At 47.6% G+C, this 25,981-nt stretch overlaps 12 protein-coding genes across 12 annotated transcripts; 8 read left to right on the forward strand and 4 right to left on the reverse strand.

Annotated features, from left to right (window-relative positions):
• The first annotated feature begins 94 nt into the window (after positions 1–94).
• GGS25DRAFT_184190 (uncharacterized protein) lies at positions 95–1,663 on the forward strand. Its single transcript, XM_049256654.1, has 3 exons — positions 95–506; positions 564–806; positions 861–1,663. Exons 1-3 carry the CDS (start codon positions 344–346, stop codon positions 1,067–1,069), a joined length of 615 nt encoding a protein of 204 aa, XP_049118929.1. The 5' UTR covers positions 95–343; the 3' UTR covers positions 1,070–1,663.
• On the forward strand, positions 1,375–3,203 carry GGS25DRAFT_184347 (oxidoreductase domain-containing protein). The gene is made up of 4 exons (XM_049256655.1): positions 1,375–1,574; positions 1,667–1,883; positions 1,964–2,097; positions 2,162–3,203. Exons 2-4 carry the CDS (start codon positions 1,771–1,773, stop codon positions 3,175–3,177), a joined length of 1,263 nt encoding a protein of 420 aa, XP_049118930.1. The 5' UTR covers positions 1,375–1,574; positions 1,667–1,770; the 3' UTR covers positions 3,178–3,203.
• Positions 3,204–3,541: 338 nt separating this feature from the next.
• GGS25DRAFT_481651 (uncharacterized protein) lies at positions 3,542–4,718 on the forward strand. The gene has a single exon (XM_049260204.1). The coding sequence runs from the start codon at positions 3,611–3,613 to the stop codon at positions 4,202–4,204; it is 594 nt and encodes a 197-aa protein (XP_049118931.1). The 5' UTR covers positions 3,542–3,610; the 3' UTR covers positions 4,205–4,718.
• Positions 4,424–6,420, forward strand: GGS25DRAFT_184447 (zinc finger protein zpr1). Its single transcript, XM_049256657.1, has 2 exons — positions 4,424–4,833; positions 4,902–6,420. The coding sequence occupies exons 1-2, from the start codon at positions 4,642–4,644 to the stop codon at positions 6,168–6,170; spliced, it is 1,461 nt and encodes a 486-aa protein (XP_049118932.1). The 5' UTR covers positions 4,424–4,641; the 3' UTR covers positions 6,171–6,420.
• GGS25DRAFT_184440 (glycolipid anchored surface protein) lies at positions 6,420–8,534 on the reverse strand. The gene is made up of 5 exons (XM_049256656.1): positions 8,217–8,534; positions 7,984–8,134; positions 7,826–7,899; positions 7,366–7,716; positions 6,420–7,293 (listed from the first exon to the last, which is right to left on the reverse strand). Exons 1-5 carry the CDS (start codon positions 8,304–8,306, stop codon positions 6,670–6,672), a joined length of 1,290 nt encoding a protein of 429 aa, XP_049118933.1. The 5' UTR covers positions 8,307–8,534; the 3' UTR covers positions 6,420–6,669.
• Positions 8,535–9,016: 482 nt separating this feature from the next.
• GGS25DRAFT_184564 (lariat debranching enzyme, C-terminal domain-containing protein) lies at positions 9,017–11,899 on the forward strand. The gene is made up of 3 exons (XM_049256658.1): positions 9,017–9,558; positions 9,624–9,725; positions 9,796–11,899. The coding sequence occupies exons 1-3, from the start codon at positions 9,160–9,162 to the stop codon at positions 11,512–11,514; spliced, it is 2,220 nt and encodes a 739-aa protein (XP_049118934.1). The 5' UTR covers positions 9,017–9,159; the 3' UTR covers positions 11,515–11,899.
• GGS25DRAFT_481656 (POZ domain-containing protein) lies at positions 11,700–13,128 on the reverse strand. Its single transcript, XM_049260205.1, has 4 exons — positions 12,799–13,128; positions 12,688–12,736; positions 12,327–12,466; positions 11,700–12,252 (listed from the first exon to the last, which is right to left on the reverse strand). The coding sequence occupies exons 1-4, from the start codon at positions 12,923–12,925 to the stop codon at positions 12,242–12,244; spliced, it is 327 nt and encodes a 108-aa protein (XP_049118935.1). The 5' UTR covers positions 12,926–13,128; the 3' UTR covers positions 11,700–12,241.
• Positions 13,129–13,793: 665 nt separating this feature from the next.
• Positions 13,794–15,431, forward strand: GGS25DRAFT_184608 (ras-domain-containing protein). The gene is made up of 3 exons (XM_049256659.1): positions 13,794–14,331; positions 14,443–14,646; positions 14,779–15,431. Exons 1-3 carry the CDS (start codon positions 14,038–14,040, stop codon positions 15,175–15,177), a joined length of 897 nt encoding a protein of 298 aa, XP_049118936.1. The 5' UTR covers positions 13,794–14,037; the 3' UTR covers positions 15,178–15,431.
• Positions 15,432–17,890: 2,459 nt separating this feature from the next.
• On the reverse strand, positions 17,891–19,223 carry GGS25DRAFT_481667 (cytochrome c oxidase polypeptide vib-like protein). Its single transcript, XM_049260206.1, has 5 exons — positions 18,955–19,223; positions 18,931–18,932; positions 18,557–18,670; positions 18,435–18,498; positions 17,891–18,385 (listed from the first exon to the last, which is right to left on the reverse strand). The coding sequence occupies exons 1-5, from the start codon at positions 18,998–19,000 to the stop codon at positions 18,351–18,353; spliced, it is 261 nt and encodes an 86-aa protein (XP_049118937.1). The 5' UTR covers positions 19,001–19,223; the 3' UTR covers positions 17,891–18,350.
• Positions 19,224–19,555: 332 nt separating this feature from the next.
• Positions 19,556–20,110, forward strand: GGS25DRAFT_519464 (uncharacterized protein; the record flags this gene model as incomplete). Its single annotated transcript, XM_049263709.1, has 4 exons — positions 19,556–19,615; positions 19,701–19,716; positions 19,787–19,909; positions 19,977–20,110. 4 exons carry the CDS (start codon positions 19,556–19,558, stop codon positions 20,108–20,110), a joined length of 333 nt encoding a protein of 110 aa, XP_049118938.1.
• A 298-nt stretch (positions 20,111–20,408) lies between these two features.
• On the reverse strand, positions 20,409–20,940 carry GGS25DRAFT_519465 (RNA recognition domain-containing protein; the record flags this gene model as incomplete). Its single annotated transcript, XM_049263710.1, has 2 exons — positions 20,409–20,549; positions 20,620–20,940. 2 exons carry the CDS (start codon positions 20,938–20,940, stop codon positions 20,409–20,411), a joined length of 462 nt encoding a protein of 153 aa, XP_049118939.1.
• A 552-nt stretch (positions 20,941–21,492) lies between these two features.
• Positions 21,493–25,954, forward strand: GGS25DRAFT_481676 (uncharacterized protein). Its single transcript, XM_049260207.1, has 3 exons — positions 21,493–22,031; positions 22,108–25,591; positions 25,650–25,954. The coding sequence occupies exons 1-3, from the start codon at positions 21,823–21,825 to the stop codon at positions 25,692–25,694; spliced, it is 3,738 nt and encodes a 1,245-aa protein (XP_049118940.1). The 5' UTR covers positions 21,493–21,822; the 3' UTR covers positions 25,695–25,954.
• Positions 25,955–25,981: the final 27 nt, after the last annotated feature.

Genomic DNA, 25,981 nt, shown 5'->3' on the forward strand with positions numbered 1-25,981 from the left:
ATGACGACATCGGAAGGAAATTTAGACTCGCCGGAGTGGGTGGTCGTTGAATCGACAAGGCCCAAATGAATGCAGAAACTCAGGGGGGGGGGGGGGGGGGGTTGCGCTGGTGGTTGCGCTGGTGATCCGGCAGGTATATATCTACCATCACCACTCTACTCCTTCGGGAAGTTTTTGTTCTTGCTTCCTCATCCCATCCAAGATCAGCTTACAGTGTCTCTCACTCAGTCTTTCTCTAATTTCCAACTCAGTCATTCTTTGATTGCTTCGAGCTCTTCAGCTTAATTATACGCCTACCTAATAATATCGGATTCCCCCCGAACACACATACCAGACCGCCACAATGCGTTTCTCCAGCTTCGCCCTCGCTGCTTTCTCCTTAGGCTCTGCCTTTGCCGCCCCTGCTGTCCAGCAAACCGAGCCCCGTGCTCTTGAGATCCTTGCCTCTGTCTCCACCACTATCGAGAACACCAAGGCCGTTGTCGATGTCGAACTAAAGTCTCTCCGTAAGTTCCATATTCCGGGATGGCCTTTTTCGCAGCGCACAAACTAACGACGCTTAGTCAACCTGGCTCTTAATGTCACCGTCACAACCAACCTGGTTCCCCAGCTTGAGCAAACGATCCTAGCCATCGTCGGCGATGTCAACCAGATCGTCAGCGTTGTTGGGCCTCTAGTCAACCAAGGCACCCTTAACCTCGTCGAGGCTGAACTCCAAGGTCTCCCGGTCCTCCTACAGAACGTTCTCGGCCTTACCACCAACATCCAGTCCACCGTCCAACAAGTTATCAGCCACCTGGGTCAAGGTACGTGATATTCCGCTCCACAGCCGGTCCGGTATCATGCTAATAAGCCAATAGATCAGTTGCAAGCCGTCCAGCCCGAGCTCCAGCTCCTGCTCTCCAGCGTCGAGCCCGCCGTCAAGCCCCTCATCAGCTTTGCCCTTGGCGCTGTTGCCAACATCACCGGCGACCTCAACATCCAGGTGAACAACGTCGTTGGTCTTCTGCAAAATGTCCTCAAGGGACTTCTTCCCACCGTTCTCGGTGTTGTTGGTGGCATTCTATAAATGCGTGACGCATGAGATTCAGATTCTGTATGGTGATTGAATAATACCTTCGCATTGGAGGAGTTTGAGGAAAGCGTTTGAGGACAAAGACACTGCATGCTCATGACTGGATGCTTGGATACCTGATAGCATTGTAAATAAATTGGGCGCAAGCCGAACCTGTTGAATTGATCCTTTCGGCTGTCAAAGTGAGCGTTGTTTAGTAGTTGGCCTGTACATAGTAACTTGGGCCTTAGGAAGTTCACGAGGCCACTGCAGCTCGGCTCCTCGCATCGAAGGCGTTCTGTATGCATCAATGCTGGTGCCTGCTATTGGACAGCAGTACAAATAGAAGACGTAACTAATGCATAACGTTCCTTTTTTTCAGTCGGTACCATGCATTGGCTCGTTGGAACTGCTCAGTACCAGGCAATACTACCGATATGACACGATCGATCCTTTGCGTTGTCTAGGTCTGGTCAGCAATTAGTCTCGGGCGGATGATACTTGATTTCGGAATCGGGATGTATGAAAAACATCCGCCCCGTATATGGAGGTTAGTCACCCGCCTCAGAGCTGCAGATTGACTAATACACAGGCGTAATACTAACATAAAAGGCGACACCTCACCGAACTTCGATCATCATCAATCTTTTACATCAACCAGAGCGCTTTATTCCCAGTTCAAGGATTTGACGTTTAGTTCGATATCAACATTTACAATGGCAACTTTTGACGCTCTCGAGGTTCAAGATCCGCGAATTAACAGTCCGCCCGAGGTGCCTAAGTTAGCAACAGCTCTTCGTTTTGGAATTCTTGGTGCTGCAAAGATTGCGTAGGTTGTCGCTCTAGTTTCTCTCTACCCTCCTAGCACTGGTAACTTTTCGGACTTGGGAATTAATATCTGTTGCATAGGCCGAATGCTTTGATCAACCCGTCAGCAGATCATCCAGACATAGTGATTCAGACTGTGGCCACACGGAACGTTGAGGCTGGTAAAGCTTATGCGCAAAAGTACAAGATACCGGAAGTGGTCGGATCCTACCAAGGTGAGAAGTTCTGGGTAACTATCCGTCATCGTAAGCTAATCCACCATGCGCCGGTCCTTCGAAGACCTACTGGATAACCCAAAAATCGACTGCGTGTATATTCCCTTACCTAATGGACTTCACTTCGAGTGGGCTCTACGCGCTCTCAAAGCTGGCAAGCATGTACTTCTAGAGAAGCCGACAACGAACAATGCCACCGAAGCCGAGGCGCTCTTTAACAATCCGGTTCTCGCCGGTCCCACAGCGCCGGTTCTTCTCGAAGCATCTCATCCGTATTTTCATCCGGCCTGGATCAAATTCATGTCGTACATCAAACCGAGTGAGGTTGCTAGTGCCAAGTCACAGCTATATCTTCCCTCATGGGTTACAATTGCCAAAGACGATATCCGCTTCCGATACGAGCTTGGCGGCGGCGCGTTATTAGATCTTGGCGCATACACCGCGAGTGCCCTTGTGCATATCTTTGGTGGCTTACCGGAGAAGTGTGAGGAGTGTACTCCGGTGCTCTCGGATGTTGACTCGCGATGCGACCGTGGGTATAAGGCGCGCTATCGATTTCCGGGCGGCAGCCTTGGCGAGATGGAGGGGGATCTCAAGCCTGAAGGAGAGGATCAGAATAAAGCAGTCGAGATTGATGTGGTGCTCAAGCCAGCCGTAGTATCGGGCGCAGAGGCCAACATTGAGGTGGCCGAAGGTCAAGAAGTCGTGCGCACGCGGAAGCTGAAGTTACACAACTTTGTTCTGCCCGTAATTCATCACACCATCCATATCGACGATGAGTTCACGCTACGGAAGATTGGTGACTCGGCCGGACATATTAAAAAGTGGACGAAGAGCGAGCAAGTGCATGCTTTTACATTCCAGGAGATTGGCGTCGATCAGCCCGGTGAGGTATACTGGGCTACTTATCGACACCAACTAGAACAGTTCGTCAACAAGGTTCGCGGGCGAGAGGTGAAGCAATGGGTGAGCGGCGAGGAATCGATCAATTGTATGAAGATGATTGACATGGCATACACGGCTGCAAAGCTACCTCTGAGGCCTACAAGCGAGTATTTGTCGGTGAAAGATGGCGCGTAGATGTAGAAGCTAGATTTAGAAAATTATATCTTGGGCTTCAGCAGCACTGATACTACAAGAGCATAAAATTTGAGAGATCATCTCCACTTCTATGCATGATCATTGCAATCGTGCTTTTTGAGATGAAGACGTGTGTTATGAATTCAATACTGTCATGGTAATTGTTAACCACAGGAGATTTAGCCGCTAAATCGATAAAGTATAACTATATGTGACTATACGGTATAAGCAGGACTACCTACTAGGTAATCGATATATGCAGCAATATTGAAATATCAGGGGTCTAGATACTCGTTTATCTCGGAGATTTAGTGGGTCTCTTATTAGTTTTCTCCTACTACCTACTAGTAGTTAGTACCTTGTTGGCTTAAGTTAAGACAAATCGAAAAACATAACTCTCAGTTTAGTATACTACAACATATTACATCTCACGATGGAAAGTGAGAATCTCCCTCAGAGTCTCGGCTTCCTCACAGATGCCGCGCATCTTCTCACAAAATCAGCACCCGAGACTTCGGCTTATCTTATAGCCCAACGAAACTCGCTCATGTTCAATCATGAGCTAGAGCAGTCCGACATACAGAGACAACACATTTGCGGCGCGTGTGGTCATATCATGATTTCCGGTCAAGGTAGCCAGCTCAAGATAGAGACGAATAAGGCTATCCATAAAAGGGGAAAGGAGAAGAAGAGATTCAATCTCAAAAACCCTGGAGAGAAGAAGGTTGGTTGTCGAAAACGATTCACCTGTGGGATGTGCAGTCGATACACCGATATTTCAATCCCTCCAGCAGCCCCTATATCCAAACGACGTCCTTTGAAGTCAAAACCTTCTACCTCAAGTACCGTTCACACGAATTCATCTGCTGCTCCCCTAACCGAGCCACCCAAGGTTTCTGCCAATGCTAGCAGCAAGAAGAGAGCCAAGAGTAGAAAGCAAGGTCTTCAAGCTCTACTTCAGCAAGCTCAGTCGTCTAAACCTCAGAATGGACTTGGTCTAAGTCTGAGTGACTTTATGATGAAGTGAAAACCCCCCCTGGATAGGTTTTGTCCATAACTTTGGTTCATGACATATGTAGAGTATTTTAAAGGGGAATACTACCTTGGTACGTTGGTCAGTGGTATGCTTACGGCAGCTGCCGTGGACCGAGCCGTAGAGCGAACCGTGGGAGGTTCGAGCTCTTTCTAACAGGGACTGCACTAGCCACCTGGGCACCACTAGCTTCTCGGCCGGGTGCTTATTGATAAGCCCATGGCCCATGTCATAACCCCGCGCTACTGCGACAAACTGCAAATTGCCCCTCCAAAATTTTGAGTCAAACAGGAATCGAATTCCCGATACAAAGTACAATATTTATTTTATTATTTTTTTCAACAAAATCAACATACAATATACAGTTTGAACCAAAAAAAAAAGAAAAAAAAAAAAGGGAATTAAAAGAAGAAATAACCAAATCACCAAAAATGTCTTCATCTGAAGCACCAGGAACCGTCACAAAAGTTACACCAACCGACTTCTTCGAGTCGATCGGCCAGAAAGCAGGGCAACTTGCGACCACTACCAATGGAACTAATGGTGTTGCGCATCCCGATGGCGACGATGATGAAAAGGTTGTTGAGGAAATCGAGTCGCTGTGCATGAACTGCCATGAGAATGTAAGCATCAATGAATACTCATATAACTAAACTATCATTATATGATTCCTATACTAATCTAATTACAGGGCATTACGCGCATGCTTCTAACTTCCATCCCATACTTCCGCGAAGTCATTCTTATGTCCTTTGCTTGCGAAAAGTGCGGCTTCGCCAACTCCGAGATGCAATCCGCTGGCACCATCCAACCCAAAGGCTCGAGCTATATATTGCGATTGACCGAGATGGGTGATTTCGAAAGATCCGTCATTAAGTCGGATACAGCTGTTGTCAAATTCATCGAACTTGACCTCGAAGTCCCTGCTGGTCGCGGCCAATTCACGAACGTAGAAGGACTTCTTTCTACGATAGTAGATGATTTAGAGATTGGACAAGAGGCACGAAAAGAACAAGCGCCAGAAGTATATACCAAGATCGACGAGATAATTAAGAAAGGGCGAGCAATGCTAGCTGGTCAAGCATTCCCTTTCCGACTCTCGGTGGACGACCCAGCTGGAAACTCTTGGATTACCCCGAATATGCGCGATGGTGTTGGCAAATGGGAGAAGCACGAATATGTGCGCACCGGTGAGCAAAACGAGGCTCTTGGTCTCGCAGCTACAAATCCGGCCGCAGGCACTGGTCTGCTCACGGATGATGATGACATCATCCCGGACCAGGTATATGAATTCCCAGCTACATGTCCGGGGTGTATGCACCCTTGCACGACGAAGATGAAGATGGTGGATATTCCACATTTCAAAGCCGTTGTATTGATGTCGACCACCTGTGTTGAGTGTGGGTATCGATCCAACGACGTGAAGACCGGAGGAGCAGTACCAGATCTAGGCAAGAAGATCACCTTGAGAGTCGAAAACGAAGAGGATCTTGCTCGAGACATCCTAAAGAGCGAGAGCTGCGCGCTCGAATGTCCCGAACTCAACCTTCAGGTAAACCCAGGAACGCTGGGAGGTCGATTCACGACTGTCGAAGGTCTGTTAACGCAAGTGCGAAATGACCTACACAGCCAAATCTTCGAGACCGGCTCGTCCGAAGGAGGCGATTCCCTGAGCAACGAGCAGCGGTCGCAATGGAAGTCATTCTTCGAGGGCATCGACGCCGCCATCAAGGGCGAGAAGAAATTCACCATCATCCTCACCGACCCCATGGCAAGCAGCTACGTTCAGAAGGCCGTCGATCCCGATCAAGAGGACCCGCAGATGACGACGGAGGACTACGAGCGCACGGAGGAGGAGATGGAGGACCTCGGCCTCAACGATATGAAGGTGGAGAACTACCAGCAGGACAGCAACAACACGAATGGAACTACCACTGCCGAGATCAACGGTACTAGCTAACGGTCCTTCTTGTCTCAGCAAGGGGCGGAATTTGGGATTTGGGATTTAGCATGAAGATAAAGATACCTGTTTAGAGCCACGACTGGAGAATTTACAAAAGTGATTTTATAGTTGCCATGCTTCTTTTTGACTTTTAAGAATCGTGAACTCCATGTTTCCCCTGTGAAGAAAAGGGGTGTTTAGATACACCTATATCAAGAGATCTAAGGGTGTCCAAACTATTGTCCTGCAATAACCAGGAACTATTATTGAATTAAGTACTATTAATCAACCCGCTGTGCTAAGACGCCGTGATGAGGCTACTGTACAAGAAATGCTCCCTAATGTATGCAAAAATCGCTATGTATCGTAATGCCACCCTCAACCCAAAAAGCTTTTCGCTCTCCAACTCAACCAACTAGCCAGCCAGCCAGCCAGCTAGCCAGTCAGTCAGTCGGCCACATTTCCTAGGATCTAGGTATATGTGATATCTCCAGCACCAGGGCAACAAGCTTCACCATCAGGGGGCGCCATACTCCTCAGCAACATCGACCCAATCATTTTCCCCGGCAGGCAAAACCGCGACGTCATTCCACTCCTCGTCATCTACCTCCTGCTGCAGTGCCTTGCTCTTGATATTTCCCCAGTCCAAGGGGGAGAACGGTATCTTCCACGTGGCCAGCCAGATCTTGCTCTGCGGAGGTATGTCGGGCCTCACGCCAAACCTGCTGGTTGAGAATCGGATGTTGCCAGCAGTGGGGACGATGCGGCCCTGGAGCTCGTCGAGGTCTAGGGTTCGGCAGACATATGGGCCATAACAGTTTTTCAGGCTCCATCTCAAGCTTCGAAATTCGTCACGCTTCTCAAAACGAACCCTGGCGAGCACGGGGTTATCGACCCGCTCAATGAGGCCGTACTGCTTAGGGCTGTTGAAGAATTCGCGCACGATGCCGCCCGAGAAAACATTTAGTAGAGTTGGGTTTGTCAACATTTCGATCGTCTCCTTAAAGAGGCGCGGTCGAACTTCGTTGTTTCCATACTCGGAGAAGAAGACCGGAACATGGGTTGTATAGTATGTATGCATTAAATTTTGATACCCGGACTCTACCATTGTCGATTTTCCTTTCCACAAGAAGTTTTCGAGCTAGCATAGTATAGAGGTCAGTCATTGTTATTCATAAACCCCATCCTAAACTAGCCCAAGTAGAGTACGCACCGAGAAGAAATCAATAGCCTCCTTAGGACCCCCGCCAGCAAAGTATTCAAATTGCAGCTTCCTCAAGGGATACACATCTCGTACGCTGATACCAACTGGAATGAGTCTCTGCTTTTTGACGGCAGAGAGGAGAGCCAAGTATTTCTTTACATCGCGAACGACGGCGCGTATGACGGGTGCTGCGCGGGTGCTCTCCGTATCTGTAATCACATTCACAGAAGCCATAAAGCCCAGAGTGTTGGGGTATTTTTCCATGGCATCAACGACTGCTAGACAATGCTTCAAGAGCCTCGGCGTGTAGGATTCGGCTGGGCTATCCGGAGAAATCGTGTGACCAAAGCTTGTGAGACACTATTTCTGGTTACGACCAGTACACAATATGGATGTTGACAATGACAAGCCCATCAAGCTGAACTGCAGCTTAATTCAACACAAGAGTAACAGAGTATCATGAACTTACTGGAAGCACATATATGCCAGCTTTAGCTAGCAATTTCATGCTATTATCATGTTGCTTGTTCTCATCAATGCAAACTGAGTAGTTATCGTAAGCCTCCTTATTCGTCGACTCTATACAGGAGGCGAGATGAAACTAATATGGATGACCAGCTTACTTACAGACTAAGATTGTGTTTATGCCGAGATCCTTGAGTAGCGGAATACTGCGTTCGACATCTCCGATTTGATCATCGGCTAGTGCATCAGGAGGTGGCCCGCCCGGTCTATCCCAAATATGATGAGGGTTATACACAACCCCATTTACCAAAAACTATGGGTTGTTATATCGTTAGTAGGTACCCAAGTGATAGTTTGAAAATAGTATATGAATCATGGTTCGAAGGAAGACTTACCCGCTCGTGGCCAGCATAGAAATATCGTCCCACGAGAGTCACCGGTAGTAATGGCTTCATTGGTTGTGCTTGTACTAGTAGCGTTGCCATGACTACTCGCCCCCCCTTTTCTCTTCTCTAAATAGTTTTCTATGATATGAAATAGTAACTGATTCGTTAAATGTACGTAATAACAAAATTTGGACGACTGCAGTTGAATATGGCTATAGTACGGGGATATGAAGCTGGGATTCCCAATAGGCGAAGTTGACAGAGGACATCAATGATGTTAAGTGAGTAATGCTTATGTATTTTCCAATTATTTACTTACTTTCCAAGTTGCCTGCGCACCTACCTATGTAGGTATACATACCTAGTACTCACGAAGGTGCGTAACGTCATTTGCAAGATATGCATAGAAGTAGCTAGTTAATATAGAGGTAGGTATGGTATGGCCATCGATGACATGCATGAGCGTAGTTCACAACGCACCATCGTCGTGTACGAATGGAGGTACCTACCCTAGGTATCCAGGATAATGAACCGCCTAACAATTGGAAAAGAGATCTAAGTCTCCCTATTGCTGAAACACCAGGGTCCTCGAATGGGCCAAGATTGGCCCGGTGAAAGTGATGAAGGTAGTAGAAGTGATGAAGATAAAAGAAAGTTCAAGTTCAAGTTCAAGTTCAAGATACAGTACATACAGTACATGTATCATTGATGATAAGATATCAGAATTGTGGGGCTATATGCACTTATAGAGGTGCGCCACAAGAGGCTCAGATATCTATTGGAGATTTTCACTGTGCAGTGCCATTGCAGTGTGCTGCAAGTTCGAACTTGCAATTTTTCAATGTTCCAACTTTAGAACCTTCAGAAGGTTAAAAAGTGCAATTGGATGAGCAGAAGGTTCAGAAGGTTCAGAACAAAGAAAATGGATCATCAATAAGTAAATTTAAAAAGTATGATGAAAATACCTGGTAGCCTTCCTACCTTGGCAAGAAGGCAGGTCTTACTACGAAGTGCAGGAACAATTCCAGGAACAATTCCAAGCTCAGCAGCACGTGCAATTGCAAGTATAAGAAGACATCGCTGCATTGCTATATCCAACTTTTACTCCACAACCACAACAGACACAACAGACACAACAGAAACAACCCAATCAGCAGAACCAGCAGAACAGGGAAACGGAGAGGAAGCAACATCCAGCACCGAACCCCCCAAGAAACCCAAGAAAATAAAGAAGAAAAAGCCAGAGCCGCCGTTCACGGTGAGCTGGGACAAGTACAGAAAAGGCGACAAAACATTCATGGATGATACTACACATGACCTCGACGGTGTTCGAATTGCTGTCCAAGGCTGCGTAAGTCTACTCTACGATGTATTCTTTTATACTGTTTTCTTTGCTCAACCTGGTAAATCATATAGGGTCATGGCACACTCGACGCCATTTATGCCTCTGCGGCTAACGCAATGAAACATCGAGAATGGAATTATTTAGATCTTGTCATCATTGGAGGAGATTTCCAGGTAAGTCAATCTAATCTTTCAAACCTTGATGCCAAGCATTATAAGGAGCAAGGTCTAACTACATTCTCAGGCCACTCGCAATGCTGCAGACCTCTCTGTCATGTCCGTGCCACAAAGCTACCGCCAGTTGGGTGATTTCCCGGCGTACTACAGCGGCGAAAAGGTAGCTCCGTATCCAACCATCTTCGTCCATGGAAACCACGAAGCTAGCTCCCATTTATGGGAGTTGTACTACGGCGGTTGGGTTGCACCCAATATCTATTACATGGGCATGGCCAACGTTCTCCGCTTCGGCCCCCTGCGCATTGCTGGTATGAGCGGCATCTGGAAGGGCTACGACTACCGCAAGCCGCACACAGAACGCCTGCCCTTCAGCGAGGATGACATCAAGAAATTCTATCACGTGCGTGAAATTGACGTTCGCAAGCTATTACAAATACGAGAGCCAGTAGACATTGGTCTAAGCCACGACTGGCCTCGTGGCATAGAGAATCACGGCAGGAAAAATGAACTTTTTAAACAAAAGCCGGATTTCAAGCAGGAGAGTAAAAATGGGTTGTTAGGAAACCCGGCAGCCACCTATGTTATGGATCGACTAAGGCCTTCCTACTGGTTCGCAGCCCATCTTCATTGCAAATTTGCAGCCATCAAGGAATACGAGCCTCCGGAGCAGGAGACTTACATCGACATCGAGGGTGTCCCTGGCCCTATAGACTATCTCCAGCCAATCCCCGCTATTCCTGAAATGCGCAAGAAAAAGAAGAGGATTCATAAGTATATAGATGGTGGTATTCTGCCTGAAGCTTTTATATCAGATGAGGAGTCGGATCTGACTGCCAATCCTGACGAGATTGATCTAGATGTGGATGACGAGTCTCTGTTGAAAGCCTCCCAGCCAGTCCCGAAAAAAGCTGCAACCGCCAATCCGGACGAGATTGATCTAGATCAAGATGACGAAGCTCCGTCATCAGCTAATCAGCCCACCGGAACGGCCCCCCCACCACCGGCAGCTTCCAGCGCGAGCGGAACAGTTTCTGACGAACTTCGTGCACAGCTTCCTGCCTCGTTTGCCGCGCTCACTAGACAAAAGCTGGCCCCTCTGCCGCCGCCCACTTACCCCATACCCGGCCAACCCGTGCCCCCCACCATCACGAACACCACAACCCGCTTCCTCGCCTTGGACAAATGCCTCCCGGGGCGCAAATACCTCCAAGTAGGCTCCATAGCCCCCATCGACGGCTCAAAGATAAAGCACACTATCCGCACCACCCTACCCGGGCGGGGGCGTTTCCAACTGTCCTACGACCCGGAATGGCTCGCCATCACGCGCGTCTTCGCGCCGAGCATCATCATCGGCGACCGCACCGCCGAGACGCCCGTGAACCTCGGCGAAGAATTCTACCGCGAGAAGATCGCCAAGGAGCGCGCCTGGGTGCAGAAGCACGTCGTCGAGCAGGACAAACTCAAGATCCCCGAGAACTTCGCCATCACCGCGCCCCCGCACCGCCCCGGCATCGACCCCAAGACCTGCGCCACCCAGCCCGAGGAGTACACGAACCCGCAGACCCAGGAGTTCTGCAAGCTCCTCGACATCCCGAACCCGTGGGACGCGACCAAGGAGGAGAGGGAGGAGCGGAAACGAATAGGTCCGCCGCCGCCGGAGCCGAGGATGGATATAAAACTACCTTCTAGGGAATGGGATGGCAGTAACACCAAGGGGTGGAAGGGCAGTTACGATTATAAGAATGGCAGGAGGGGGGGCAAAGGCAAAAGCAAGGGAAGAGTTTGATTAGGCACTTGGCCTATCTATCTATCTATCTATCTACCTGCCTGCCTAGGGTAGTCATACATTCTCAACTCCCGAGTCGTAGGAAGGTGTTTCGATGTTATATGTACGTTTTACAATGGATACAGGCAGTAGGCACCCAGTGAAACCCATTTTAAATCAATTTTAAATCACACGGAGAATCACGAGTAAAATTGGAGCACGTTTTTTCACGACAAAATATATTAATTATACTGTGGGCATAACCCACTGGTTACTGACATATTAATTTCGATGTGCATAGGTATGTATCCCCTCCTAAAAAGCATGATCTTCATAGAGAAACTCAAGGCACGCAGAGTGAGGGGGACTATAAAATCAATCTTCCATCTGATATAGACGTTTAACCCACGGAGGAGTGAAATGTTGAACGTATATGCTTAGATGGGGCATAAGAGAGAGCCGCAAGGCACATGTCACTGAAGGCATTCATTCAACTCACCGTTGACTGTAACCTTCGCGGGCAGCGAGATTCGGCCATGATGTATATCAGTCTTCATTAACCTTCTCAAAACATCTCTTTCCTCGACTTGCAAATCAAATGTAGGTACTCATCCTGAAGTGGTATCGTTATGTTACGCCGATGGAACGCCATTATGCCTCGTGATATCCGATCCGTCTTTAGCCATGTATCTCGTGATTAATCCCAACTTCATCTACCTAGGTAGGATTGGTAGCTGCGCGTGGGAAGTTAGGTTGCGTCTGTAGGTTAGGAAAGGATAGCATTAATAACATGTTTTCCCAATTATTACAAGTTGTGCGTTTGGGAATCATACTGTCAAGACCAAGGAAATCCGCCGCCGTCAGAAGCTCGAGACACATGTCAACGGGGATATCCATCTCCGGGGCTTCTTCACGGTCCTTATTCTTGTACCAATATTGGAAGTACTCGACTACCTTCTCGAGGACTAGTCCGCTGGGTGTATCCTGTTAGCCTCGCTGTCTGAGGTTAGGCGTGGAGTGATGGTGTAGTTTGATGACGGACGGAAATAAATCAGATCAAGTGTAAGTTGCATACATCCAGACCATCAATATTGACGGTCTGTTAAGTGGATAATATCTCATTAATTCATCATTGGTGATACGAGGATGAAGGAATGCTTGATGGATGAGACCAACAGAGGAACGTTCACTTACGAAATCTCTGGAAAGTGGCATCGGCCAGACTGTGCCTCAGCGAATTTGCCTAGCTTAGGTCAGTTCTGCTCTGGCATCTTGATGCTCAAACCACACGAGTAAAGCCCTTACTCTTAGGATCCAGCATGCCACGGATGGCGGGACTAATCATGGCGGCTTTACGAAGCACTACAAACTCGAAGCCATCACTGGATACTAAGGTTACGTATTTGCTTTGATTCAACTCTTGATTTACCATCTTGAGATTTTTTGGAGGAGGTTTGTCTAGTTGATCATGAAGAGACAAATGGTTGGTTGTATGAAGAAGGAAGAGAAGGGAAGAGAAGGGAAAGGAAAAGAAAAGTAGAATTTAAGTGTGACAAGATTGAATTTATATATTTGTAGTTCTGTGTATTAAGATTTTTTGAAGTTTCGGAAGATGTGGAGCTCCGGCGGTTCTTTCAGTGAGGGAATCTGGGAAATGGGGCACTTTATGGCTGCCTTAGTCCAAGTTGCATCCAAATTGCATCTAGCCAGTGTTTAGTGCATACAAGCTTATGAACATTATGCAGCTTTCCATACTCTCTCATTGGTTTCTATGGTTTTTATTGGTCAAATTGTACTATGAGCCAGTGTTGATAAGGATAAATAATGATAATTAGAGTGGGGCTGTGTTTGTGCAAAGCTGAAACAGCCACACTAAAGTGACTACATATGTATGTACTACGACGTAGTACAACACTAGTGTAGACAACAACCCCAAAATCGACCACAAGTCCACCGACTTGAACTGACCGTTGCCCTATCAACGCCCCAATTGACTTTCGTATTGACTTGTGACGAAATGCACAATTGTTACCGACCAACCAGCTTATCCACCTGAGCCTCAAGAAATCCACAATCTCCCCAAACCACCTTCTTGTTGGCTCTTAACAACTTGCTCCTGCTTCTCTTCAAGGTCCCAAGGTCCCAAGGTCTCTCGAATCCAGAACCTCGACTACGAAGACATTGAAGACATTAAAACACAAAAGAAAAAAAGGTCTTACCTACATTCCAATTAAATACCCTTCACCACCCAATTGCACCATCCTCCGAAACATTATACGGGCTCTCTGCTTTGCATCAATTTTATTCGCCTATTGCCTACTTACATACCTTTACCTCTAACCTACCAAACTCCAAGGTACCCTACTTAACAATTCAGAGGGGCTAATCAAAAGCCAGCCATTGATAGCAGCCTTGGAACCTACCACCTATCTACCTATTTACACAGTACCCTATTAGCATAAATCCGAATAAGACAACACATTACTACTTCATACAACCAAGCTACATTAACCATTCATTGCTAGCGCTCAGCAGCACAGGAGCATGGCGAACTACCAAAATCGCAATTCACTTTACGGCGGTAGTGCAAGTAGCCATCCCATGAGCGAGAAGTACGACAACGGTATTCAGAGACGATCAACAGGCAAAGGGGAGCGTAATACGCGGTCTAGCGAAGGCACAGTCAGCACAGTCATGAGCGCGTCTACGGGTAGAGATTCGTCGGCGACGCATGTAACAGAGGCACCGGCCTATTCCAAGAAGATCGTCGTCGTTGGTGATGGTGGATGCGGAAAGACTTGCCTCTTGATCAGCTACAGCCAAGGGTATTTTCCAGAGGTATGACCTCACCGATTTTTCATCTTCTTATTCTTATTCTTATTCTAATTATTACTCTGATGATTCCATTTGCGCATCTGTCTAACTAACACTTGTTATTCTTGTCTATAGAAATATGTCCCAACAGTATTTGAAAATTACATCACCTATCCGACTCACCAACCGAGTGGTAAGACCGTCGAGCTCGCCTTATGGGACACCGCCGGACAAGAAGAATACGATAGGTTGCGACCGCTATCATACCCAGAGACCGATCTTATCTTCGTCTGCTTCGCCATAGACTGCCCTAATTCCTTAGACAACGTTATAGACAAGGTTGGTTTCCCCGCCCCTTTCCGTCCCTTTCCGCCCCTTTACTCGCTACACTAAAACTCATCCTCTCCATTCTCCACTCCCCACTTTCCACCCTCGATGCCCTAGGGCAAGGACTAACGATCTATAAAACAGTGGTATCCTGAAGTCCTTCATTTCTGTCCATACACGCCACTCGTCCTCGTCGGCTTGAAATCTGATCTGCGACACAAGAAAACTTGCGTCGAGATGCTCAAGACGCAAGGCCTGACACCGGTGACGAGCGACCAGGGCATGGCAGTCGCCAAGAAAATGGGGGCGCAGTACATGGAGTGCAGTAGCAAGGAGATGACAGGGGTAGACGAAATCTTCGACCGAGCGATCCAGACCGTCGTCGCCAACGACCGCCGTAACCTCGAGATGGCCATGGCTGCCGCGCCCACCTCGTCTATGGGCAGCAGCTCGCACGAAGGCAAATCAAGTAAACATGACAGCGGCGGCATCCCCGGCGTCCGTGCTTTTAAGAAGAAGAAGCGGAACTGCAACTTCTTGTGAGGAACGACGAGGTAGCAGCAAGCAAGCAAGCAGGAGCATCAACAGCAGCAGAAGAAACAAGAATTTTTTTGATTTTCTTGACCTACAACTATTACACGACAACACGACAACACCCAACTTGGAAGCACGATATGACAACGCGACACCACAACATAGGATGAATATATTGGGACACGAAACCACGACGGAAAGGAAGCAAGCAAGCAAGCAAGACGCGCGAAGTGAGAAAGAAGGCAAGCTAAGGGGAAAGGGGGTGGGGAAACCAGAGACAAAAGAGTCTTTCTAGTAATGACCTGAACTACATTTGCATGACCATCAACATGTCTTTTCTTTTATATTTCCATCCTCCTCCTCTACCACGATGACCATCACCTACCTACCTCCCATTATACTTTTTTCTACTTGGACGATTCCTCAACGATGCAATCTTCTGGTCTTTTTGTCCTTTTTTTATAACGACTTCGGAAAAGGAGAGGAACGGTAAGAAGGAAATCCCGCCTTTTCTTGTATGTCACGGACTCGTCATTTTTTCCGCCCTTCTTCGAACTCTTTCGCATGGAAGATTGGAAGAAGAAGAAGAAGAGAAAATTCTTTTGCATTTTCGATCTTTTTTTTTCGCTTTTGCTTTTGTTTTGTTAGGGCGTTTTTGCGAGAGCTTAACCATCTGTTCATCTGCCTTTTTTTTTTTTTTAACTACTTATATTTTCTTCTCTTCCCGAAACTTCCACTTCCGTCGGCTCCGTATAGTATAGGGTCTAATGAATTAGGGATTCAAATCAAACAAATCAAGGAGGAAGGGAAGGAAAGGGGGGGGAGGAAGAGGAACGACCGGAGGGGCACACAATTGGTGGTGGTGGTGGTGGTGGTGGCTTTTTTTTTTTTTGATATGTTTTGCCGCGTCGTTATGTCGAGGTTGAGATAAAAGCATCACCTTCTTCACCGAGGCTCAACTACACACACTGCTTCGCTGGATTTTGGTCGGTTGGTTGGCTGGTTGGTTGGTTGGTCGATAGGATGGTTGGTTTAGCTAGCTACCTTCCTACCCCTATCTTACCCTACACCTACCTACCTACCTAGGTACACCTACCTAACCTACTGGGTAAACAACACACTACCTACCTAAACATATCTATATGTGTAACCTAGCTAGCCCAGCTGATACGGCCATACAAAATGCAAAGCAAATTCTTTAATATTGAGGGAGAAGAGGGAGAGAGATAGAGAGATAGTTAGTATGACTGCCTCCTTTTTATTGGAGTCGAGAGGAGAGAAGGCGAGGGGAAGAGATGAGATGAGAAGAGAAGATTGGAAGATGGAAAGGAGGTGAAAAGGGGGAAGGTGTAAACCGACGAGAAGTATCTAAACCATCCACCCAGTTAGTTGTATTCCCGATACCTAGCTAGTAATCAGGTAGGGGATATAACTTGTGTATGCAATGGGATGGATAGGTTTGCCCACTGAATACAGAACCCACCCCCCTTAGGTATTCAGTAGAGTAGGTAGTTAGGAGGTAGGAGGTAGGCAGAGACCACTTTAGCCCGAGATTTAGGGGGCGTAATATAAATATATTCAAACAATCGATGCCACACGACAGACCAAATATGTGCTATGTTCAAGAAGAGTGATATGCTTAGCCACAATGATGCCACTAATGTGTACAGGCCGGAACGCTGCTTGTGATTACCTATATACGAACAGCTGAGTTAATGGGGGTTATAAATACCTACCTAGGTTAGGTAGGTAGGTGCCAGTGTATCAAGAAAGCTTGACGTGGATATAAACTGTGATCCCTGAGGTCACTTCCCCCTTAAATCCCAGGTATCTATCTACCTGGCTGGGTAGGTAGGTAGGAGATTTGGAAACAACACATCTCACCTCTACGTGCGACGTATTGCCCTCTGGTACCGGCTTACCTAGGTACATATAATATAGCTACTCTTACATATCGTGTGAGCTAGAAAACGCGAGTGTCCAAGAGGAAAGGGGATTTCCCGCACGGTACAACCCCCCCCCCCTTACCATCAGATCCGCTTGGAAGCTGGTGTAGTACGGAATATACTCGCGCCCCCCCCCTCTTTTTTTTTGAGAGAGAGAGAGCTATATTTGGCGACGTACCTAGGCCCGTACTACTATGTACTTACTGATGGATGACTGAGTAATGACCATCTCTAGGTATGTAATGTACATCCGGTACAGGTACAAAGCGTGCTCTGGCCGACTGAATGTAGGTAAGTCGTCCCCACATATCCCGACTATCGTCCGCCCGTTTAGTAGGCAACTTCGGATTGTTCGGTGGCCCTCGGCAAATAACATGTCCAGATAGGTTTAATAGGCGCACGAACACATGACCATGGACCTGATGAAATTTACGTTCAAAAAGCTCAAAACGCTTAAATTCATATTCTCAGGTACGATGGATCAAAGTAAGTGCACATACACTCACTACACGGGGACGCAATCTTGGGGATAGATGAATCTGGCCTCGAACTACCATCTTCTCCAGCCGAGATTTTCTAGACGAAGTAACTTCGGTAGCAACTGGACCCAGAATGGGTCTAAGATCTAAACAAATACATCCTGCTCGGTCTTGAGATTCAGTTTTACAGCGAAGATATTTCAAATAATATCACCGAGGATTGTGCGCAGGCTACCAAGCCTATCCAACGGAATGTGCTGGCAATAAACGATGAGAAGTAGAGAAGCAAAATGGTGCCATTACGTTTGGTGCTTGCTGGAGTCTTGATGTGATATAGATTAAGCAGTTGAAGTAAACGAAGTGTTATTAGGTAGTGATGAACTCCTTGATTATCTGATTACTCTAGGATGACCAGTAACCGTCGAGGCATTTCCAATGATAGCATTTAAAGAATGATATCGTACAACTGTCGGTGGCATCATGTCCTAAAAAGAGAAACAAGGCGCCGAGGAACGTGAAAGAGAGATACGTGCCTGATATTTCATTCGCGGCTTTCACGTCGTATAATTAATTGTCTCCCAAACCTAAAGCTAAGTTAATGGCTGTGTGGTCACGGGACAACATGCAATCGGCACAGGAGAGCACTGCAACGAATCTCTAGTTGTTGGTTGGCTCGAGGTGTCTAAGGAATATGCTATATCACGATAGTCCAAATTTACCGACCTGTCCAATAGCCGTGTAAACCGTAGGGATACACTTAAGCGTCCAACTTCGCGGGGAAGTTTCCAGCCTCTGCGATGAGTTAGCGTGAGCCCATACATTTGACGGGCGGGCGACTGACCGCGTTGTTCATCCCATCGTTGGTACCATCCGTGTGGGCATAGAGATCGGTAGGCGAGTAGGAACTTGTATCGTTAGTATGTGTTGCCCATATGGGGATTACTTGGTTAATGGTATATATACCTGACGGCACGGGGCAAATTCCTCGCCCTTGGCATTGATGCACTTATGATAATCAACATAGTTCTGCCAGCAGTGCTTTGTCTGGTTCTGATTGGGGAATCGAGCATCGACACCTAGAGGCGAAGAAGGTTAGATTGGCTGATTGATCTTTACACTATCGCGCGGCCGTAAATGCATATGCGAATGAAAACATTAGGTATCCATTAATCCATTTCGCATGCAAGCCTCGTCGTGCGCTTCATCTCATCGTTTGGTCGAGTACATCGGAGTATTGATAGGAATGAATAAGGAGGTTTTCTTACCAGCTGTTAAAGAAGAGTATCGTTAGTCTCGGCTATTTATAATAATTCGATATGATGCATGAACGGAGCCCGAGGTAATTGCAAATATTGACTTACCGGTGACGAACTTGAAGGGCTTCGTCTCACGTTCGTCGTCGGACATCTTGATAGATTTTTGAGTATGATCGGGTTGGGAATGCGAATATTAGGGTGACCAACGATAGTTGGCTGTGGTTGTAGTTGTAAGAAGTTGAAGAGTTCGAAAGTTCGAAAATGATGGAGAAGTCTTGAAAGATGGAGACTCAGAACCGTAACCTGGAAAGAGCTTCTCGAACCACCGGGGACAATTGCCAATTGGATTCTTGTACTTACCGGATCGAATCATGGACCGTTACCTAATTTAGGTGATTTTATGGTGGCTCAAAGCCTTGGTGGCATGACACAGTGATTGCATTTGGGGGGGTTTAGCCCCACTATGATTATTTTAAACATTTTAACTGGCTGTGGCTTGAGCTAAAATATCCCCATGTTACCGAAGCCAATATTGAAGCAGCGCAAGCGCAGCGAACATTGTACATTGAAGCTCTTTTCCCGCTTCAAAGTCAAAACCTTCTGTCAATTGATCAAGAAGTATATTTCACTACGCCTCAATAACCTCATCTCATATCCCACCCTAAACTTCTAATTAAAATTATTAAATTCCACCTAATCCGCCAAAATGTATGCTACTCGAGCTTTGAGAATGATGGCCACTCGCCGTATGATGAGTCCTATTCCCGTATGGACTCTACTTTTTTCTTCCCCTTCCACATTCTTACCTACCTACGTAGGTAGCTATGACGTTTGCTAATGACCAATAATAGAAAGAGGAACAGAGCGGTATGTTCTCACCCATCTCGAACCATTGATCCCCCGAATCCGATCATATCCTATCCTTGACCTCCTCGAGACTACGTCTTCAGCATACCACATGAAAATGCAAAGTATCCAGATATTAATAAACCAGCAGCACACACTATCTCCCAGCGCCTCCGCAAATTGCGACAAATTCCGGCAGAATTAATTCCTCTCGGTCAGTCTACCTAGATAACACGAACGAAAGATGTTTCAAGTGTAAAATATGCTTACGGTATCATCAGGCGTTGTCGTCGTATTCGCTGTGGGCGCGGCCGGCTACTCGAGTCTTCGCAAGTTTAAAGTAGACAAGACTATGCGACTTAGCCGTCAAAACCGGAAGGACGAGCCCACCGAACACGGCGAGGGGCATCATTAAGCGAAGTTGAATTAACGTAGCATGGGGTCTGGACATGGGGTGGAGGTTGGTCAAGGGTAGCTCTTCGAAGAAGATCTTGGGGTTTAAAGAAGCTCGGCACTGTATATGTTTACCTATAGTTACCAAAGCAGAAGACCAAGGCAGAGATGTCAAATATGAGAGGTCGAGCATGGTACTATAGACTTGAAGTCACTACTCCTGATTATCTCCCTTTCGTGCTAATATGATCCTTTTCAAACGCCATTGCTATGCGACAAAATACTATTTAGCTCATTTGATGATATCCATCCCGTCATCCTCACTCTGGCTTTGGTCCGGCAAAGTCAAGCCCTTCTAGTCCTTGCATTGGATCCTCTGGCCTGTCGTCGACGGCGCTTCTAGCCCCCGCTGTTGCAGTACGATCCTCCTCGCTCACATTATGTTCAGCAAGCCATCCCTCCTATTGTTCGTCTTTGTTAGAATAGGTGTCATATATATATGGATACAAACACAATGAGAATTAGTCATACCTGCTCCCATATGGCTGTTTTGCCGCCTAGTCCTTCCTCGGCGCTTTTAGGGGGTTTGGCGGCGGATACTTTCAAGACTCTTCCGAATAACTCTGCCTGATCCATGTTGTCGATGGCTTCTTTGGCATCATCCGCATCTTCAAATTCGATATAGGCGAAGCCTCTATGAGGCTCGGTTGCGTTTGGCGCATCATTCTTGGGTAGTGTAACATCCACGATCTCACCAAAGGGTAAGAAAACATCGTGAAGATTGCTAGTGGTGGCCATCGAAACTAAGCCTCCGACGTAAATCGTAGCTTTCCAACGAGCTGCGTCTGTCATTTTATTGCTGGGTTCTGGGTTTCCAGTCTTTGAGGTATGAAGTTGTCGTGTTTGTTTCTTCTTTTTTTTATACTTTTTTAAAAACTTGTAAGGCACGTTGCTGAAAAAGCTTTGATGTTAATAATTGAAGATGAATTGAGTTGATCCCCAAATTTAGGTACGCAAAATGTAAGTAGTAGGTAAATATTATAGTACTTACCTAGTACCTTTACACAGACCTATTCCATTAACTTAGGACATAGTTACCCAATTGGATCTATAATTCCTATAGTTTTCAGTTTATAGATTATTTTATTTTAATAAATTTATCTCTATTTTTGACATTAGTATTCTACTAGGTATTGACAACGTTGAACATCAAAATATCCAATGCTGAATTGATATCTTGAGATACGCATGTACATAATCATCACGTGCATGCAGTGTTATACTTGAGTACTAGGTACATAATACATGTATCCCCCCCCTGTGGCTTGTGCATTCCGCCCCCGAACACTTGAAGCCAGGAGGGATACAGATTGTGCGGCTGTCACTTCTTGATTTGGCTTGGCATGTGAGCTCATGCGCCCACATCTCGAAACCCGTTAGACTGATATGTAGCCTAGACTTGCATTATCTGGCAACAATACCGATCTTGACTTATGTTTCCTCCTACATCACTCTCACTAAACCCACGAAACCTCTAAACACAACCTCCCTTTTTGTATTTTAATCCGTTTCCCACATTCCTAGCCGGCCTAGAGAGCCCAATGCCAGCTGGCTTCTAAGCCAATCCTTCTTACAAAACCGTCACCTAGTTCCTCACATTCCCCTTACCTCCAACCGACCGATTCGACGTAATTCGACAAGGACCAGACTGCTCCTCTACGCAGTCAAGTCAAAATGGTTAGATTGCGCGAGATATCGCGCACCGCAGCTTTTGCTTGGTCTCCTGGTACCGAAAAGCCATTGTTGGTAACTGGTACCCGCGCTGGAGCTGTTGACGCCGACTTCTCCGACGAGACGAAGCTGGAATTGTGGGATCTTAGCCTCGATAACCAGGAACAAGGGCTTGAGCTTCAGCCCATTGCGAGCATCGCAGCTGACTCTAGGTAATTCCAAACTCTGATCCATCATGACACCCACTTTACATGCACACCGTTGCTGACGGGCCACCGCTACATGTAGATTCTACGACATCGCCTGGGGCCAACCCACAGAAGAATATCCGCATGGTATTATCGCTGGTGCTCTAGAGAATGGATCACTCGATCTCTGGGACGCCAAGAAGCTTATCGATGGTGAATCGGACGGTTTAATATCGCGAACGACGAAACACACCGGGCCCATCAAATCATTGCAATTCAATCCCTTAAGACCCCAGATCTTAGCCACCGCTGGCGCCAAAGGAGAGCTCTTTATTTACGATGTTCTTGACCCTTCCAATGCCTTTCGATTAGGGACTGCTGCGGCCCGATCAGATGATTTGGAATGTGTGGCTTGGAACACCAAAGTTGCCCACATTCTTGCCACCGGTGGTTCTGGTGGTTTTGTGACGGTGTGGGACTTGAAGACCAAGAAAGCGTCATTAACACTAAACAACAACCGGAAACCCGTCAGCGCCATCGCATGGGACCCAAACAATTCAACTAAACTGTTAACGGCCACACCCGATGATACGACTCCTGTCATTTTATTATGGGACTTGCGAAACTCGAACGCGCCGGAGAGAACCCTTCAGGGTCATGAGCAGGGCATTCTCTCTGTTTCTTGGTGCCAGCAGGATGGTGATATTCTGATTTCATGTGGTAAGGATAACAGGACGTTGGTATGGAATCCGCAGACGGGCGAACGTTACGGGGAATTTCCTGAAGTGACCAATTGGACTTTCTTGACCCGATTCCATCCTCAAAATCCTAGCCTTTCGGCTACGGCCTCCTTTGACGGAAAGATCACTATCCAAACACTTCAAAATACAAACCCTTCCGCTGTACAGAACACGGCGCAGCCTAGTTTGGATGGTGAGGACTTTTTTACTCAAGCCCAGAGGCAGCCGCAAGGTGCTGCCTTCTCCTTGACCAAAGCTCCAAAATGGCTTGAGAGACCTGTCGGGGTTTCATTTGGATTTGGGGGCAAGCTTGTCATTTTTAGTCAGGAGCCTCAACAACCTGGCCAGCACAAGCGATCTTCCAAGCTTCAAATTTCTCAATTCTCCGTGGATTCGGACATCGGAGCCGCTACCGAGAAATTCGAAGAATCTCTCAAGACTGGCGATGTTACAGCCATATGTGAATCGCACATAGAGCAGGCCCCTACTGATGAAGAGAAGGCCGACTGGCGTGTTTTGGAAACACTATTGACTGATAATCCGCGACAACAAATTGTTGAGTACCTGGGATTTAGTGAAGAAGCTAAAGAGGAGTCATCCAATGGTGTCACCGAAGAGTCTGCTGAGACAAAGGACACCGAAACAGAGAAGCCAAGCGAAGTAAAGGGGCATAGAAAGCGTTTTTCGACGTTCTTCTCTGATGGGGGTGAAGGTGATGGCGAGGATTTCTTGGCAAATCTCTCCGCTACAAAGGGTGCTAAAACAGATAACCCATTCCATTTATTTGCGGACAGCGATACCGCTGTAGAAAAGCAAATCACAAAGTCACTAATGCTTGGGCAGTTTGAAAAAGCAACTGAGATCTGCCTAAAGGAGGGTCGTATGGCGGATGCTTTCATGATTGCCAACTGTGGCGGAAAAGAGCTTGTCGACAAGGTTCAGTCTGCGTATTTGTCCCAAAAGACAGGAATGCCAAGCTATCTACGACTTCTGGGTTCCGTTATTGTCAAGAATCTATGGGATGTCGTATACAATGCTGATTTAGCTGATTGGAAAGAGACGATGGTGACGCTGTGTACGTTCGCGGAACCGGCCGAATTCCCGGATTTATGTGAAGCCTTGGGTGACCGCATCTACGAATCGGGTGCCCGAAAGGATGCATCATTCTGCTACCTAGTCGGCTCTAAACTTGAGAAGGTAGTAGACATATGGGTAACTGAGCTCGAGGAAGCCGAGAAGGCCGGCCTGACTGAGGCCAATGACTCTACCTTCTCTATACACGCAAGGTCCCTTCAACAATTCATTGAGAAGGTTACCGTATTCCGCCAAGTGACGAAGTTCCAGGATGCCGAGACGGGGCTTTCTTCGGGTTGGAAGCTTTCTTCTCTTTATGACAAGTATATCGAGTATGCCGATATTGTTGCTGCGCATGGTCAACTCGGAATCGCACAGAAATACTTGAGCCTACTGCCTGCGAAGTATGCCGCTGCTGATATCGCACGTGAGCGTGTGCAGCTTGCAACGAAGAAGGTGGCTCCTCAGCCTGCTGCCCCAAGACAACCAGCTCAAAGAGCTCAAAACCCTGCCGTGGCTCCACGTGTTGCTTCACGTACCGCGTCTGTGGCAGCGGCTTACCAGCCGTCTCAGCCTACGGCCGGCGCCAGTCCTATTAACCCCTATGCGCCTCCTGCTGCTCAAGCCGCGACATCGAATCCATATGCCCCACCGGTAGCAAGCAACCCTTATGCCCCGCAGGGTTACCAACCATCTCCGCAGCCCGTTCAAGCAGCTCCGCACGCTGGCTATGGCCCTCCTCCAACTTCCTTCGGGGGTCCACCAAGGTCGTCGACTCCGTCCACGAAGCCCCCTCCACGGAACTCGGATGCGGCAAATTGGAACGATGTTCCTATGGTGACGAAAGCACCGCCTCCTCGGAGAAACACTCCAGGATCAGTTTCTGTGCCATCTCCATTTCCCAATCAAGCAACCCAGGGAATACCACCTCCACCACAAAGCCCTTATGGCGCTCAACGCGGAATAGCAACACCACCACCCCCTCCTCCCAAGGGTCCACCTACCGGGAGAGTAATGTCGCCTCTTGGTGGTCCACCACAAGCTGGCCAGTTGCCACCGCCGCCGCGACCTGGTTCAACGGCAGCACAAGCGTACGCTCCACCTCCCGCTGCCCAAACTCCCGGGATACCACCGCCTCATGCCGTCCCCAGAACAGCCTCGCCTTATAACCCGCCACCAATGGGGGCCGCACCCACAAGCCGATATGCACCGGCACCGGCACCACAGTCGCTTAATAATCTTCCCCCGCAGGCTGGCATGGCGCCTCCTCCAAATGCAGCCCGAGCACCACCACCAAATCCATATGCTCCTCCCCCGCAGGCTGCACCATCCCACGGTCAGTACGCTCCTTCTCCGTATGGGGCTCCCCCAGTGCAACAAGGACCACCTCCTACTGGACCCCCTCCTTCAACCGGCGGTCCGCCACCCGCTGCCACCTCACCTGCTCCGCCGCCAGCGCAAGCTAGACACCCCCCGGGTGATCGCTCCCACATACCTCCCAGCGCTCAGCAGTTGGTTGACGTACTGAGCCGCGACATGCAACGGGTGGCCAGTAAGGCTCCCGCCTCATTTGCTCCTCAAGTCAAGGACACACAGAAGCGGCTTGGGCTCTTATTTGATCATCTCAACAACCAGGAGTTGATCAAGCCGGATACTATTGAGCATTTGACTACGCTAGCCAACGCGTTAGAAAGCAAGGACTATCCGGAGGCGCAACGCCTCCAAGTGGAAATCCAGCGAGACAAGACAGATGAATGCGGCAACTGGATGGTATGTTAATTTGATCTATCTAACTTAACTTTCCTCCCATTTACTAATAATCATCTAGGTTGGCGTTAAACGATTGGTTCAGATGAGCAAGGTTACGAACTAGTAAAAGCGCGATCGTGCCCAATTAATCCAAGTTGAGATTCGATACATATTTTGTCAAATGTCATGTGTACGGCAAGGGGCCTGTGATGTTACATTTGGTGAAGAGTTAGGTAGTGAAAACAAAAACTGCGGTCGAGTATAAGTAGGTAGAGACACCGTGGTCACACGAATAGGATGGGTGACCACCAAAATCGAAAATCCCGGATGTTTTATTCGGAAACTATTCTTAAGATTTACAGAATTTTGTCTTGGTGGTATAGGGTGAACGTGAATTGTGATGCTTGTAAC

This window comes from Hypoxylon fragiforme (genome assembly GCF_022984875.1).
Source record: "Hypoxylon fragiforme strain CBS 206.31 chromosome Unknown GGS25scaffold_3, whole genome shotgun sequence".
NCBI lineage: Eukaryota > Fungi > Ascomycota > Sordariomycetes > Xylariales > Hypoxylaceae > Hypoxylon > Hypoxylon fragiforme.